General features: G+C 46.3%; 1 protein-coding gene across 1 annotated transcript in view; it reads right to left on the bottom strand.

Moving 5' to 3' along the window:
* The window catches only part of LOC137362486 (probable G-protein coupled receptor 139), a 49,855-nt gene extending 34,412 nt beyond the window's left edge, over positions 1-15,443 (bottom strand). Inside the window, exon 1 of the mRNA XM_068026867.1 lies at positions 15,359-15,443. Coding sequence (XP_067882968.1) covers positions 15,359-15,443 — 85 coding nt within the window. The remainder of the gene's footprint in view (positions 1-15,358) is intronic.
* Positions 15,444-17,560: the final 2,117 nt, after the last annotated feature.

Here is a 17,560-nt window from a genome sequence, read left to right as displayed (position 1 = left end):
ATAGGGACAGGTGGAGATGTGGTAGGAATATGGCATTAGTGTCCTCTTCTTTGGCCTCCATATCTCGAGAGACAATGGATCCGCGCCTGGAGGTGGTCAGTGGTTTGTGAAGCAGCGCCTGGAGTGGCTATAAAGGCCAATTCTGGAGTGACAGGCTCTTCCACAGGTGCTGCAGAGAAATTTGTTTGTCGGGGCTGTTGCACAGTTGGCTCTCCCCTTGCACCTCTGTCTTTTTTCCTGCCAACTACTAAGTCTCTTCGACTCGCCACACTTGAACCCCGTCTTTATGGCTGCCCGTCAGCTCTGGCGAACGCTGGCAACTGACTCCCACGACTTGTGATCAATGTCACAGGACTTCATGTCGCGTTTGCAGACGTCTTTAAAGCGGAGACATGGACTGCCGGCGGGTCTGATACCAGTGGCGAGCTCGCTGTTCAATGTGTCTTTGGGGATCCTGCCATCTTCCATGTGGCTCACATGGCCAAGCCATCTCAAGCGCCGCTGACTCAGTAGTGTGTACAAGCTGGGGATTTTGGCCACCTCGAGGACTTCTGTGTTGGAGATACGGTCCTGCCACCTGATGCCAAGTATTCCCCGGATGCAGCGAAGATGGAATGAATTGAGATGTCGCTCTTGGCTGACATACATTGTCCAGGCCTCGCTGCCATAGAGCAAGGTACTGAGGACACAGGCCTGATACACTCGGACTTTTGTGTTCTGTGTCAGTGCGCCATTTTCCCACACTCTCTTGGCCAGTCTGGACATAGCAGTGGAAGCCTTTCCCATGCACTTGTTGATTTCTGCATCTAGAGACAGGTTACTGGTGATCGTTAAGCCTTGGTAGGTGAACTCTTGAACCACTTCCAGAGCGTGGTCGCCAATATTGATGGATGGAGCATTTCTGACATCCTGCCCCATGATGTTCGTTTTCTTGAGGCTGATGGTTAGGCCAAATTCATTGCAGGCAGCCGCAAACCTGTCGATGAGACTCTGCAGGCACTCTTCAGTGTGAGATGTTAAAGCAGCATTGTCAGCAAAGAGGAGTTCCATGATGAGGACTTGCCATACTTTGGACTTCGCTCTTAGACGGGCAAGGTTGAACAACCTGCCCCCTTATCTTGTGTGAAGGAAAATTCCTTCTTCAGAGGACTTGAACGCATGTGAAAGCAGCACGGAGACGAAAATCCCAAAAAGTGTGGGTGCGAGAACACAGCCCTGTTTCACGCCACACAGGATAGGAAAGGGCTCTGATGAGGAGCCAACATGTTGAATTATGTCTTTCATATTGTCATGGAATGTGGTGATGATACTTAGTAGCTTTGGTGGGCATCCAATCTTTTCTAGTAGTCTGAAGAGACCACGTCGGCTGACGAGGTCAAAGGCTTTGGAGAGATCAATGAAAGCAATGTAGAGGGGCATCTGTTGCTCACGGCATTTCTCCTGTATCTGACGAAGGGAGAACAGCATATCAGTCCACCTTTCGGGCAATGACCCTGAGCTCCAAGCACCCATTGAAGCAGGTAGACTGTGGTGGGACAGAACTTTATTGACCGGGGGCTGCCCGGTTTGAGGCGGGTGGTAGCTGTCCAGTGAGGTACAATAACCTCTCCCATCGACAAAGGCAACCCGTGGCGCCCAGTTTCTACGCCAATTTATCTGGACTTATAACCGGTAACTGCTGCCTTCCGTGTTGTTTCATTCGCTGTGACCTCTCCATGGCGCATGCCTGTGCAAATATATGGAGGTTGAGAGTTGCCCAGTCGTCAAAACACCCCTCTCGGCCTTTCTGGTGGTGTGCAAAGGAATGCAGAGCACGACGTTTGGCACCAGTATGGCTGCAGGAACTGCCGGAAACATGCCAAAGGTGACACATGACCGCCTACGGAGTTGCGCTCTGGATTATCTGTTTGGTTTTGCTCCCTTAGAGTTGGTCTCTGCCGAGACGCCCACAAGGCAGTGGGGTTGTTAGGGCCCTGACACAGGTGTAGGATGGTGCCGGTGGGAGGAGGGGATGCGAGGGGGAGGGGTGGAGGGAGGGGGGTGCGAGGGGGAGCTGGGAAGGGGACGTGGGGTGGAAGGGGGGAAAGGGGAGGGGAAGGGGGAAAGGGGAGGGGAAAGGGGGAAAGCGGGTGCAGGTAATAAGCCATTTCCTCAGTGCCCACCATCGACATCCGGTAAGCTCATCCACGTCCTTCGGGAGGTGAAGCATCTTTTGGCAGACGTACAGAGGTGATTACATTCGCTAAGGGTTTTTTTGCAGTGGTTTAAATGAAGACATACTGAATTGCGGACAGTGCGCTGCAGATGCTCTCTGAGCCATCTCCGCGGGCGCTTTGAAGTTGCGGCTGGGGGCGGGGGGCCGTTCGTGGATTTTTTGGGTGTTTAGGGCACCTTTTCTCAAGACTTCCCTTGGGTCCCGCTGCTCCTTCTTCACCTCAATGGACTTACTGCACGCCGTGGCTGCAGACACTCTGGGCGGTGAAGACAGCAGGATCGGGGATTAAAGTATCGACAGCTGTGCTCTTCAGTTTCGTCCGGATTACTGTAGGATTAGAAAAAATAGTGGTTGATGGTCGGCATAGACTCGGTGGGCCGAAGGGCCTGTTTCAGTGCTGTATCTCTCAGCTAAACTCAACTAAACAAAACATAAATCTACAGATGATTGTTAAATAGAGATCCACAACTAATACACAGGATAAAACTACAGTTAATGTTTAAGTAGAGTTCCACAACCAATACACAGTAGATCAATCTTCAGTTAGCTGTTGAATAGAGGCCCACAACGATTAGGCAGGTGCATAACTCTACAGCTAGATGGTAAATAGAGACCCAACATCAATACACAGGGGCTATATCCACAGTTAATTGTTAAAACGAGGTCTGCAACCAATACACAGGGGGCTAAATCTACAGTTAATTGTCAATTAGAAATCCACAATCTATACACAGGGAAGAAATCTACAGCTAATTGTTAAGTAGAGTTCCACAACCAATACACAGGGGAAAAATCTAGAGTTAATTGTTTAATGGATATGCACAACCCATATACAGGGACATAATTCTGCAGTTAATTGTTGAAGAGAAATCCACAACCAATACAAAGGTGTGTAAATGTACAGTTAATTGTTAAATAAAGATCCAGAACCAAAAGACTTGGAGATAATACTACAGTTAATTATCATCAATATGACAAACTGTTTTCTTTTACATAAACCATTTTTAATTCCAATTTGTCATTGATCCTCCCATCCATGAGATACAATTTTGGTAATTAAATGTTAATGTGGTACTTTATCAAACACCTTCTTTAAACCAATATAGACAAAATCCATGACATTTCCTTCATCAACCTTCTCTCTTACATCATCAAAAATTCAATTATATTAGTCAAGCGTGAACCTCCTTTTGTAAATTTATGCTGGCTATCCTGAATTGCCTGAAAACTCTCAAAATGCCTTCTGTTTTGTTTCCCCTATCATTGTTTCTCAACCTTTTCGCACCACTGAAAGTGGACTAACTGCCTGTCGTTGCGAGGACTGTGTGTTGTTCACTGATGTATCCGCTAGGTGATGGAGGCCATCTATGCTGGGTGTGGTTGCTATGTCACAGAAAACCAGAATGTGGCTCCTCGGACACAAAGGAAACCCCCTCGAGACACAGCTCATGTTTCTACACCACCAAACCAACTCCCACCGCCAACCAACCCCACACAATTTACATTGTGCATAACATGAGCAATGGAATCACCAGGAACATCGTGGTGCAGACCATCGCTTTGATGAAGCAATACTTCCGATGTCTGAACCGTTCAGGGCGAGCCCTCCAGTAAAGACTGGAGCAGGTGTCCACGTTCATTGTGTTCTGCTGCACCCTTCACATCATCACCAATATGAGCACACAGAATATCAGGAATCTGGAGCCCACCTCAGGTGGAGGAGGAGGCAGGGACATTATTTCCAGGATACCTTTGACACGCACAGGCTGTCGGAGAGTGTCTGCGAAGTTTCCCGTTCCAAAGGATAACCTCCCTTTCCCACCATGGATCCCCCATTCTCCACCAAAGCTCCCATCTGAGATGCCCCATTACAGCGTCCATTGGTCAACATTCTGAAATAAAACAATCAAGAATTATTACAGCACAGAAGGAACCATTCAGCCCGTTGTGTCCGCACTGGCTCTCCGAATGAGCAATTCACCTAATGCCAACCCCTGCCTTCTCTCTGTATCCCTGCAATTTCTTACTTCTCATATAATAGTCTGTTCAGCTTCAAGTTTCAATGAAGGCCGCAGCACAGGTAGATAAGGTTGTTACAATGGCATATGGGGTAGAACAAAAAACAAAGAAAATTACAGCACAGGAACAGGCCCTTCGGCCCTCCAAGCCTGCGCCGATCCAGATCCTCTATCTAAACATGTCGCCTATTTTCTAAGGGTCTGTATCTCTTTGCTTCCTGCCCATTCATGTATCTGTCTAGATACAACTTAAAAGATGCTATCGTGCCCACGTCTACCACCTCCACTGGCAATGCGTTGCAGGCACCCACCACCCTCTGCGTAAAGAACTTTCCACGCATATCCACCCGAAACCTTTCCCCTCTCACTTTGAACTCGTGACCCCGAGTAATTGAATTCCCCACTCTGGGAAAAAGCTTCTTGCTATCCACCCTGTCTATACCTCTCATGATTTTGTGCACCTCAATCAGGTCCCCCCCTCAACGTCCGCCTTTCTAATGAAAATAATCCTAATCTGCTCAACATCTCTTCATAGCTAGCGCCCTCCATACCAGGCAACATCCTGGTGAGCCTCCTCTGCACCCTCTCCAATGCATCTACATCCTTTTGGTAATGTGGCGACCAGAACTGCACGCAGTATTCCAAATGTGGCCGAACCAAAGTCTTATACAACTGTAACATGACCTGCCAACCCTTGTACTCAATACCCCGTCGGATGAAGGAAAGCATGCCGTATGCCTTCTTGACCACTCAATTGACCTGCGTTGCCACCTTCAGGGAACAATGGAGCTGAACAACCAAGTATCTCTGTACATTAATTTTCCCCAGGAGTTTTCCATTTACTGTATAATTTACTCTTGAATTGGATCTTCCAAAATGCATCACCTCGCATTTGCCCTTATTGAACTCCATCTGCCATTTTTCTGCCCAACTCTCCAATCTATTTATATTCTGCTGTATTCTCTGACAGTCCCCTTCACTATCTGCTACTCCACCAATCTTAGTGTCGTCTGCAAACTTGCTAATCAGACTCCCTATACTTTCCTCCAAATCATTTATGCATATCACAAACAACAGTGGTCCCAGCACGGATCCCTGTGGAACACCACTGGTCACATGTCTCCATTTTGAGAAACTCCCTTCCACTGCTACTCTCTGTCTCCTGTTGCCCAGCCAGTTCTTTATCCATCTAGCTAGTACACCCTGGACCCCATGCGACTTCATTTTCTCCATCAGCCGATCATGGGGAACCTTATCAAACGCCTTACTGAAGTCCATGTATATGACATCTACAGGCCTTCCCTCATCAATCAACTTTGTCACTTCCTCAAAGAATTCTATTAAGTTGGTAAGACATGACCTTCCCTGCACAAAACCATGTTGCCTATCACTGATAAGCCCATTTTCTTCCAAATGGGAATAGATCCTATCCCTCAGTATCTTCTCCGGCAGCTTCCTTACCACTGACGTCAGGCTCACCAGTCTATAATTACCTGGATTTTCCCTGCTACCCTTCTTAAACAAGGGGACAACATTAGCAATTCTCCAGTCCTCCAGGACCTCACCCGTGTTTAAGGATGCTGCAAATATATCTGTTTAGCCCCAGCTATTTGCTCTCTCGCCATCCTCATTAACCTGGGATAGATCCCATCCGGACCTGGGGACTTGTCCACCTTAATGCCTTTTAGAATACCCAACACTTCCTTCCTCCTTATGCCGACTTGACCCAGAGTAATCAAACATCTGTCCCTAACCTCAACATCCGTCATGTCCCTGACTTGTTCAGTAACTTTGGCAGGTGGGATTCCCATACTTAAAGGGATGGCCGGAACGCTAGCTTGGGTGTAACGTGTGTGTGTCTATCGCATGAGGAGGGGTATGAATATTGTGTCTGTCAGCCATTCCGACGGGTTTGATGCACGTCTTTGAATTATGGTCTGTGCACGCCCACTGACCGCCTGTGCTGGTCACTCTCAGCTGAACATACATTCTGCAGCACAAGGAACACCCTCCAGTGTTATTTAAAGGTACCAGGCATTCAACCTACAGGTATGGGGCTTTTGTATAGCTTCCGTTATTGTAAAATTAGTGGAGGTGCTGTGGATGGTTTTTTGGAGGTTGTGTTGTGAGCTGCTGCAGACAGTCAGGGAGGACAGAGGATTTGGTGAACCAGCTCTGGCCAAGGTGTGAAGACTGTAGTTACAGTGTCTCTGGGTCTGCAACCTGCCCAAAAAATGGAACAGAGGATGCAGAGAGAGGAAGCTCTGTAAAGAGGGAGAAGGATGGACCTCTGCCCTATCCACCCTGGGTTTCTCAAGAGCAGAAAGAGCATTGATTCCAATACCTACCCCTGGGGAAAACCACTGTATACTCCCATCAAGTGTGAACAACAAGCTTTTACCACTTCTCTCTGTTTTATGTTCATTAGCCAATATTACATCCAAACTCTCACTGTCGCTTTAATCCATCGGGTTCACTTTTCCGAACCTTTCTATTGAATGTCAATTGATCAAATACCTTATGAAATTCAATCACACCACCCTCATCAACCCTCTCCAATGTTTATCAAAGAACTCCATCAAGTTTATTTCACCACTACCTCTCTCCAGTCCTCCACTGTTGTTGAAGTATCAGAATGCTGATCCGACATCCAGTACTGGATGAGCAGACAATTTTTCCAATTAAACATTGGGAAGACTGAGCCATTGTTTTCACTCCCCACTAAAACTCCGTTCCCTTGTTCCCGATTCCATCCCTCTCCCAGGTAACAGGCTGAGATTCAGACAGTCTGTTTGCAGCCTTCGTGTCACATTTGGCCACAAAATGAGTTTCCAACCCTCATTTTCAGGGTATCATTAAAACCGCATATTTCCACCTCAGTAACAGCGCCCGGCTTCACTCCTGCCTCAGTCCATCTGCTGCTGAAACCTCACTCATGCCTTCGTGACCTCTATATGTAACTATTCTATCTCATTCCTGGCTGATGCCCCACATTCTACTCTCAGCATACTTGAGGTCATCCAAAACTATGCTGCTCATATCTTAGCTCACACAAGTCCCGTTCATCTATCACTGACCGACATTGGCTCCCAGTCAAGCAATGGCTTGATTTTAAAATGCTTATCCTTGCTTTCAGATGCTTCCATGGTCTCGCCCATCCCCATCTATGTAATCTCCTCCAGCTCCACAACCCACCGAGCTATCTGTGTTCCTCTAATTATGACCTCTTGTGCATCCCTGATTTTAATCACGGCGCTACTGGCGGCCATGCCTTCAGCTGCTGGGGCCACAAGCTCTGTAATGCCCTTCCTATAGCTCTTCACGTCTCCACCTCGCTTTCCTCGTTTAAAACACTCCTTAAAACCTACCTCTTTGACCAAGCTGTTGGTTATCTGACCTAATGTCGCTTGTTGTGTCTCAGTGTCATACCTCGTTTCGTAATGCTCCGGTGAAGCACCTTAGGATGTTTTATAACATTCAAGGCACTAAATAAATATAAGTAGTTGTTGTTGAAGTTTGCCAGACATCAGTTGCCTTTAGCATATCCATGTTGCTAGCCAGTTACTATCCACTATTTTGCCAAGCAACAAATACTTTTCTCCAGAGTTCTCACATCTAGAAATTTCCCCAATAGTGATGCTAGTGTGACTGGACAGTAATTATAGGGTTTACCCCATCGCTCCTTTTTATATAAGGTGTAACATTTATAATCATCCAGTCCTCTGTCATCATTCCCATATCCAAGGAGTATTGAAAGATTCTAGCCAGTGCCTCTTCTATTTCACCATTCATTCCCTCAGAAACCCTCATACATCTCATCCAGACCAGCTGAGTGTTCTACTTTATTGTGGTACAAAAAACGCTGGAATGAAATGGGTTAACTGAACCTATTTGTTCAGTGACTTCAATTAATGTCAGTCTCCACGGAAGCTAATTCGATCACTGGCGGGTTGCCATCTTCTATTAATACAGGACTCCTTTCAATGGGTTGTCCCATAGGTCAGATTGTGTATCATCCCCGAACAGGAATCAGTGGCTCCAGAGAGAGGGAAAGGATCGAACAGAATCTGAGAACAACAGAATGAATGTTACAAAAATGGGTCAGAATCAGAGAACCAGAGTTTGGAATGCTACAACAATGGGCAGGAGTTTATCCTCGGATAGTTATTTTCTTCAAACATATTATGATCGGTTCTCATTGGACTATTGGATCAAACTTGCACTTCAGATTATTCAATGCATTTATTATCCCATCCTCTCTATTGTTGGTGTCCTTGGTAAGTCTCTCTATCCAGCTATTACTTATATAAACTATGTGTAACTGCAGTACTGTTCCTGTAATTTACTCTGCTCTTCTCGCTGCTGTTCCTACCCCTGGTGAATATCTCCAGCTATTAGCTCCGTAAACCATTGCTAACTTTACTGCACTTCATGTCATTTACTCTCTCATCTTTGCTGCTGCTGCTCTCCCTATTTCCAGCCAGGTTATCTGTAGAGCCTGTTTCAGTGAAGTACTGTTATGCAATGTAAATTTTGGGAAGACTGAAGCCATTGTTTGGTCTCCACCACAAACTCCATCCCTTATCTGTGAAACACATACCCCTCTCTGGCCAATGTCTGTAGATGAACCAGAATGTATGCAACCTCTGTGTTCGATTTACACCAGAGATGAGTTCACATCCATATTCACTCTACCACCAACCCTGCGTATTACCAACTATGTAATATCACCAATCTCCCCCTCTGCCTCAGCCCATCCGCTGCACAAAACCTCATCCGTGCCTTTGTTGGGCGGCACAGTGGTGCAGTGGTTAACACCGCAGCTTCACGGCTCCAGCAACCCGGGTTCAATTCTGGGGACTGCCTGTGTGGAGTTTGCAAGTTCTCCCTGTGTCTGCGTGGGTTTCCTTCGGGTGCTCCGGTTTTCTCCCACATGCCAAAGACTTGCTGGTTGATAGGTTAATTGGCCTTTATAAGGTAGGTGGTAGGGAAATATAGGGACAGGTGGGGATGTGGTAGTAATGTAGGATTAGTATAAAAATGGGTGGTTGATGGTCGGCACAGACTCGGTGGGCCGAAGGGCCTGTTTCAGTGCTGTATATCTAAACTAAACTAAACACACTGGACTATTCCAATTCTATCCTGGTCACCCTTCCAGTTACAAACCTCCATAAAACACAGCCCATCCAGAACTCTGCTACCATAACATTCAGAGCTATGGGCCAAGTGCTGGCAAATGGAATTAGATGGACAGGTCAGATGATTTAATGCATCGGAGCAGGCTCGATAGGCCGAAGGGCCTCTTCTGCACTGTATTATTCTGTGATTCTGTGATTGATACCTATATCCTAACTCACACCAAATCCTGATCACCCATCAAACCTCTGCTCAATGATCTACATTGGCTTTCGGTCTGGCAGCACCTTAATTTTAATATTCTCATTCTTGTGTTTGATTGTCTCCAGGGCCTCACCCCTCCAACGAGTCCATTTCCCCTATCCAGTCCCATATTCCTGCAAATCTTTTGCCTTCAATATTTTTTCAAATCCCCTTTTTAAATGATTTTTTTCGCTCTGTATCTGCCCCGAGCCACGACTGTCGACTCTACAGCACCAATGGTGCTGACTGTACGGAAGCTGGGATCCACAAAATGATGTGAACCACACAGCCTGTCACTTCTAGTGTGGCCGGCACAGTGCTCCATGTTGTACAAGGCTCCAGTGTGATCAGCACAGTGCCCCATGCTGCGCAGGGCTCTGATGTGGTCAGCACGGTGTCCCATACTGGTCAGGGCTCTGGTGTGGCCTGCACAGTGCCCCATGCTGGGCAGTACTCCAGTGTGGTTTGCACAGTGCTCCATGCTGGGCAGGACTCTAGCTCAGTCATGCCATGTATTTGCTGCTCATATAAGGAGGGGGTTGAATGTGATGTCACTCTACTACTTGTGTTGTGAGCTGCTGCAGACACTCAGGATGGAGAGAGGATTTGGTGTGCCAGCTCTAGACGAAGTATGGGGATTGTAGTTATAGCGTCTCTGGGTCTGTGACATGACCAACAAATGCAGCAGAGGTTGCAGCGAGGGGAAGCTCTGGAAAGAAGGAGGATGAGGGGACTCTGCCCTACCCATCCCGGGTTTTCCAAGAGCACTTTTCCGACCTACACCTAACCCAGGAGCAGTGTGTGAGGCGACTGTGATTCAATAAGGAGGTGGTCACAGAGCTCTGTCACCTCCTGCAACACGACCTGGAGCCTCACACCAGGATGAGGACAGAGCTGTCTGTGGCTGTTAAGGCCACAATTTCATTGAAAAGCTAGGTATCTGAATCTTTCCAGACAGAAGCAGAAAACATATACAACATAGAATCATAGAGTGTGAAAAGTTCATAGAGTCGTTCACGCCACAGAAGGAGGCCATTCGGCACCTCCATGCCAGCTCCATGTGGAACAATCCAGTCAGACCGACTGCCCCGCTCAATCCCCTTATCCCTGTAAATTAATTTCCTTCAGTTGTCCATTCGGTTTCCTTTTGAAATCATTGATTGTCTCGGCTTCCACCACCCTCATGGGCAGTGAGTTCCAGGTCAATACCATCCACTGTGTAAAAATGTTCTTCCTGAGATTCTCCCTGCATCTCTTACCCAAAACCTTCCATCTGTGGCCCCTAGTCCGTGTTTCATCAGTTAATGGTAACAGCTCGTCCTTGTCTTTCGTATCTAAACCTGTCAAAATTATGTGGGTTCTGGACAGAGTAGGTAGGGAGAAGCTGTTCCCACTTGTCAAAGGATCAAAAATGAGTGAGCACAGATTTCCTGTAATTCGTAAAAGAAGCAATGCCAACATGAGGAAAATGTTTCTACACAGCGAGTGGTCAGGATCTGGAATGCACTGTCATAGAGTACGATGGAGACAGGATCACTTGAGGCATTCGAAAGGAAATTATATGTAATTGCAACTGAGTGGCCCCGTCAGAATTCAATCTGTGCATCTGTGAGTGGAATATTGCTGAATAAATGCTGCTAGATAACACTGTTGATGATACCTTCCGTCAAACTACTGATGATTAAGAGTAGACTGACTAGGCGCTTGGATTTTCCTAATTTTTGTTGTCGCTGTACTAGAACGGCGTGGCTCGCACCGATCTAGGACTGAACTTAATGTAGGCGTGGAAGCTCGTTATGGTGGCGTAGGCCGACAGGTAATTGCAACACAGCCGTCAACCCAGAAAGTTGATGTTGTGTCATTAGTTACTGTTTCTTTTTTCAATGGTGGGAAAGCACAATGGTGACATTTAAATATAACTAAAACTGATACTGATTTAATGATAGTTGAGTGATTCTGTGAATGGCAGGTGGCATTTACGTGCCTCTGGATTTCTGACAAGTAAAACCTGGCAGTACTGAGTCGAAGGTGCACATTGCAGTGAAGAGTAGGCAGCTCAGAACATTTCTGCATGGGGAAGAGGCTGGTTCGGAGATGGTTGTAGGACTGCATTTATATGTGCACTGAAAGGGAGCGGATACCAGAAGTACTGCCAGTATGGCACTACCAGCATGTCTGGGGTCCTGTGGGCACTGAAAGAATGTTGCAGTACTGGGGGCTCTATGAGGGGCCCCGGGTTTTAGTTTTAGTTTTTTAGAGATACAGCACTGAAACAGGCCCTTCGGCCCACCGAGTCTGTGCCGACCATCAAACACCCATTTATATTAATCCTACCCTAATTTCATATTCCTACCACATCCCCACCTGTCCCTATATTTCCCTACCACCTACCTGTACTCGGGGCAATTTATAATGGCCAATTAACCTATCAACCAGCAAGTCTTTGGCATGTGGGAGGAAGCCGGAGCACACGGAGGAAACCCACGCAGACACAGGGAGGACTTGTAAACTCCACACAGGCAGTACCCAGAATTGAACCCGTGTCGCTGGAGATGTGAGGCTGCGGTGCTAACCACTGCGCCACTGTGCCGCCCCTTAGTAAATGGTTCTGGGGACTCTGGGAAATGCCCTGGGAACTGAAGGCTTTGCAAGTGGATCTGGATTTCTGGAGACTCTGTAGGGGGCCCGTGGTACCATGGACTCTGCAACGGGCTCTTTGGTTACTGGGGGTTCTGCACGAGTCTCCAGAGTATGAGGGCTTTGCAGTGGGTTCCAGGGATCCGGGGCTGTACAAGGGGGCTAAGAGTGAATTTGGTGGTGTTTGTTGGGGATAAGTATAGGGTTTGCAAGCTGTTGTGTGATGGGCCTGCTTACTCACGCTACTGGAAGAGAAGATGGGCCATCATTAAGGTTGGGATTTTAATCCATCAGCCACTCCACCGACAGAATTGTCACTTCCTCCAGTACTAATGCACAAGGCCAAATGGGTTGAGCAATGAACAAACAATGTCCCTAATTCTGGCGTACAAATCTTCAGTACTACAGCCAGGATGTTGTCAGGATCCATAGCCATCGCCGTATCAAGCAGAAAATATTCAGCTGTTGCTTGCTATGATGGAGACTAAATTGATTTGGTGAAAGACTGAAATCTGTGATGATGAGGACGTCAGAAGGAGGCCGAGATGGATCATCCACTTGGCACTTCTGCCTGAGGATGTTTGCAATGTTTCAGCATTGTTTTTGCACTGACATACTGGGCTGAATAACCCATTATGATGGAGATATTTGTGAATGTTCCTCCTCTGGTTAGTCAATTAAACGTCGACCACTCATCACAACTGGATGTGCCTGGACTACAGATCTTTGATTCATTGGTTGTGAGATCGCTTAACTTTTTCGATACAAGTCTGCTTCTTATTGAACAAGGGTTAGTCCCCTGGCTTGATGATATCAGTAGAGTGAACGATATGCCGTGCCATGAGTTTACAGATTGTGCAGCAACAACATTCCGCTACTGCTTGTGGCGCAAATAACCGCAAGGATTTTTGAGCTGAGAGATCTGTTCTGAACCTTTTCACTATGCCCCGAGTCGTAGATTTCCCAACCAGCAGAAACAGTTTCTCTCTTTCTACCCTGTCTTTTCCATCTAACAAGTTGGTAAAATTAATTGTACTTTGTAATTTCGAGGGAATACACTCATACCCCGCACCCCGGTTTTTGTAATCTTTCCATGTAATTTACGAATTGAAGTCTAGTCACAATTCTTGTAAATCTACTCGGCACACCCTCTGTGGAAAATTTATGTACCTTTCCTAAGTTGTGGTCCCGAGAACTGCTCATCGAATTCCAGTATCGTCTAGCCAGGGCTTTGTGGAACTGAAACAGGAATTCTTCACCCTGGTATTCTATCACTCGAAATATAAAGTTCAACATTCTATTCTTTTTTATTACTTTCTGTGCTTGTTCACTATATTTTTATGATCTATGTACCTGGACCCCAAGTGTCATTGGACTTGCCATATTTCTAACGTTTCAGTATCTATGGAGGATCTGTTCTATCCTATTTGGATAAAAGTGGATGACCTCGCAATTCTACACATTGAAATATATTCCGAACAGTTTTGTCCATTCACTTAATCTTTCAATATCTCTTTGTAATTTTACCATACGAAGATAAGTATGAACATACGAATTAGGAGCAGGTGTAGGCCACTCGGTCCAACCAGCCTGCTTTGTCATTCAATAAGTTCATGGCTGAACGGATTACCTCACATTTCCACCTTCCCCCGATAACCTTCCACCCCTTTGCTTATCAAGAATCTATCTACCTCTGTCTTAAAAATATTCAAAGACCCTTCTTCCACCACCTTTTGAGGAAGGGAATTCCAAAAGACTCACGACCTTCTGAGAGAAAAAAAAAATCTCCTCATCTCTGGCTTAAATGCGCGACCCCTTATTTTTAAACAGTGACCCCCCAGCCTCACTTCTAGATTCTCCCACAAGGTGAAACATCCTTTCCACATCTACCCTGACAAGACCCCTCAGGATCGTATACGTTTCAATCAAGTCGCCTCCTACTTTTCTAAATTGCAGCAGATACAAGCCTCACCTGTCTAATCTTTCCTCAGAAGTCAACCCGCCCATTCCAGGTATTATTCTAGTAAACTTGCTCTGCACTGCCTCCAACGCATTTACATCCTTCCTGAAATAAAGAGACCAATACTGTACACAGTCCTCCAGATGTGGTCTCACCGATGCCCTGTGTAGCTGAAGCATAACCTCCCTACTTTTGCATTCAATTCCTCTTGTGATAAATGATAACATTCTATTATCTTTCCTAATTACGTGTTGTTCCTGCATGCTCACCTTTTGTGATTCATGCACTAGGACTTATATGCATCATTCTATGAATATGAATTGATCAGCATGAAACAGTGAGAGAGGGAGAAAAAGAGAGAGTGAGAGATGGGAATAAAAATGGAGGGAGAGAGGGAACGACAGGGTAAGACAGAGTGAGGAAGGAATTAACTTCAGAAAGGTAATTAGATGAATAATTGAAGGAAAAAGATTTGTGCAACTGTGGGGAAAGGGAAGGCTAATGGAAATTACTGAAGATGTAAGACCGTGGATGAATTTGAATAATTATATGATACACTTAAACTCAAGACTCAGGCGGATCTAGAGTAGTGTATCTCAGTGGGCACATGGGATGGGTAAATGGGACGTGGTGTGAGTTAGCAGAAAGATGCATAGTTTTTGATGTGGTCTGCTGCATGTAGGCTGGGAGGCCGTGGAGGATAGTATTGCTTAGACAATTCTGGACTTAGAAAAGGCATGGACCAGCCTTTCAGAATCAGATAGGCTGATGGGAGGAAAGGGCAATATTCTGAATGTGGTAATAGGCACGATTCATGTTCTGGAGCTATATCAATTCAGAACTCATCTTAAGGCCAAATAGAATGCTGAACTTAACAATGGTCTGGTTGATTCTCCGGCAGTGGGCAGTGCCTGGAATGGAGTGAATGAATAGTGAACAGAATCTATGATGGAGAACCAAGGGATAGCTTAGGGCTGCCCAAGTTTTCAATGGCAAGACAAATAACACAGTGAACCTTGATATACAGATCTAATAGCGGAACAAAGAAACATACCAGAGGCAGTAAAACAGCAATATATAGAGAATAGAGAATATAATATGAACAGCTCAGCATGATTGTAGAATTAAACGCTGGAAATAGATACCTACCAGGGACACCAACAACAGCGAGGATGGGATAATAAATCGTTTGAATAATCAGAAAACCATAATAGATTCGTCGATCCAATTTCATCCACGCATAATATGCCAAAAGATAGTCAAACTCCTAGGAGAAACTCTGCCTCATTGTTGTAACATTCCAATTAGCTGTTCTTAGATTCTGATCCATTGTTGTAATTCTACCAAATGCTATTCTCAGATTCCAGACAATTGTTGTAATATTCCACACTCAGATCTATCCTCTCCCTCTCATTGAAGAAGCTGATCCATGTTAGTGGCAGAGGTGATGCTACAGAACACATTGAAAGCAGTCCCTTATTAACAGAAGAGGGAAAACCTCCAGTGGCACAACTGAGTCCATGGAGATTAACATTAATTACAGTCACTGAAAAAACAGAATCGGTTAACCCTTTTCAATCCAGCGCTATCCACAATAAAGTAAAATACTTATCGAGTTTGGATGGAATATCTGTGAATTAATGAGGGAAGGAGTGTTGGAAACAGTGTAGACACTGCAAACAATCGATCCAATCCTCCATGGATATGGGAATGGTCCCGGAGAACTTGAGGGTTGCAACTAGTGCACACTGTTCGATAAAAGAAGAGATGAATTCTTTTGGGCCTCCTTATCTCGAGAGACAATGGATACGCGCCTGGAGGTGGTCAGTGGTTTGTGAAGCAGCGCCTGGAGTGGCTATAAAGGCCAATTCTGGAGTGACAGGCTCTTCCACAGGTGCTGCAGAGAAATTTGTTTGTTGGGGCTGTTGCACAGTTGGCTCTCCCCTTGCGCCTCTGTCTTTTTTCCTGCCAACTACTAAGTCTCTTCGACTCGCCACAATTTAGCCCTGTCTTTATGGCTGCCCGCCAGCTCTGGCGAATGCTGGCAACTGACTCCCACGACTTGTGATCAATGTCACACGATTTCATGTCGCGTTTGCAGACGTCTTTATAACGGAGACATGGACGGCCAGTGGGTCTGATACCAGTGGCGAGCTCGCTGTACAATGTGTCTTTGGGGATCCTGCCATCTTCCATGCGGCTCACATGGCCAAGCCATCTCAAGCGCCGCTGACTCAGTAGTGTGTATAAGCTGGGGATGTTGGCCGCTTCAAGGACTTCTGTGTTGGAGATATAGTCCTGCCACCTGATGCCAAGTATTCTCCGAAGGCAGCGAAGATGGAATGAATTGAGACGTCGCTCTTGGCTGGCATACGTTGTCCAGGCCTCACTGCCGTAGAGCAAGGTACTGAGGACACAGGCCTGATACACTCGGACTTTTGTGTTCCGTGTCAGTGCGCCATTTTCCCACACTCTCTTGGCCAGTCTGGACATAGCAGTGGAAGCCTTACCCATGCGCTTGTTGATTTCTGCATCTAGAGACAGGTTACTGGTGATAGTTGAGCCTAGGTAGGTGAACTCTTGAACCACTTCCAGAGCGTGGTCGCCAATATTGATGGATGGAGCATTTCTGACATCCTGCCCCATGATGTTCGTTTTCTTGAGGCTGATGGTTAGGCCAAATTCATTGCAGGCAGACGCAAACCTGTCGATGAGACTCTGCAGGCATTCTTCAGTGTGAGATGTTAAAGCAGCATCGTCAGCAAAGAGGAGTTCTCTGATGAGGACTTTCCGTACTTTGGACTTCGCTCTTAGACGGGCAAGGTTGAACAACCTGCCCCCTGATCTTGTGTGGAGGAAAATTCCTTCTTCAGAGGATTTGAACGCATGTGAAAGCAGCAGGGAGAAGAAAATCCCAAAAAGTGTGGGTGCGAGAACACAGCCCTGTTTCACACCACTCAGGATAGGAAAGGGCTCTGATGAGGAGCCACCATGTTGAATTGTGCCTTTCATATTGTCATGGAATGAGGTGATGATACTTAGTAGCTTTGGTGGACATCCGATCTTTTCTAGTAGTCTGAAGAGACCACGTCTGCTGACGAGGTCAAAGGCTTTGGTGAGATCAATGAAAGCAATGTAGAGGGGCATCTGTTGTTCACGGCATTTCTCCTGTATCTGACGAAGGGAGAACAGCATGTCAATAGTCGATCTCTCTGCACGAAAGCCACACTGTGCCTCAGGGTAGACGCGCTCGGCCAGCTTCTGGAGCCTGTTCAGAGCGACTCGAGCAAAGACTTTCCCCACTATGCTGAGCAGGGAGATTCCACGGTAGTTGTTGCAGTCACCGCGGTC

The sequence above is a fragment of the Heterodontus francisci genome, unplaced genomic scaffold (assembly GCF_036365525.1).
Source record: "Heterodontus francisci isolate sHetFra1 unplaced genomic scaffold, sHetFra1.hap1 HAP1_SCAFFOLD_152, whole genome shotgun sequence".
Lineage (NCBI taxonomy): Eukaryota > Metazoa > Chordata > Chondrichthyes > Heterodontiformes > Heterodontidae > Heterodontus > Heterodontus francisci.
The sequence above is the reverse complement of the archived record's forward strand: the minus strand, read 5'-3'. Positions and strand labels throughout refer to the sequence as shown.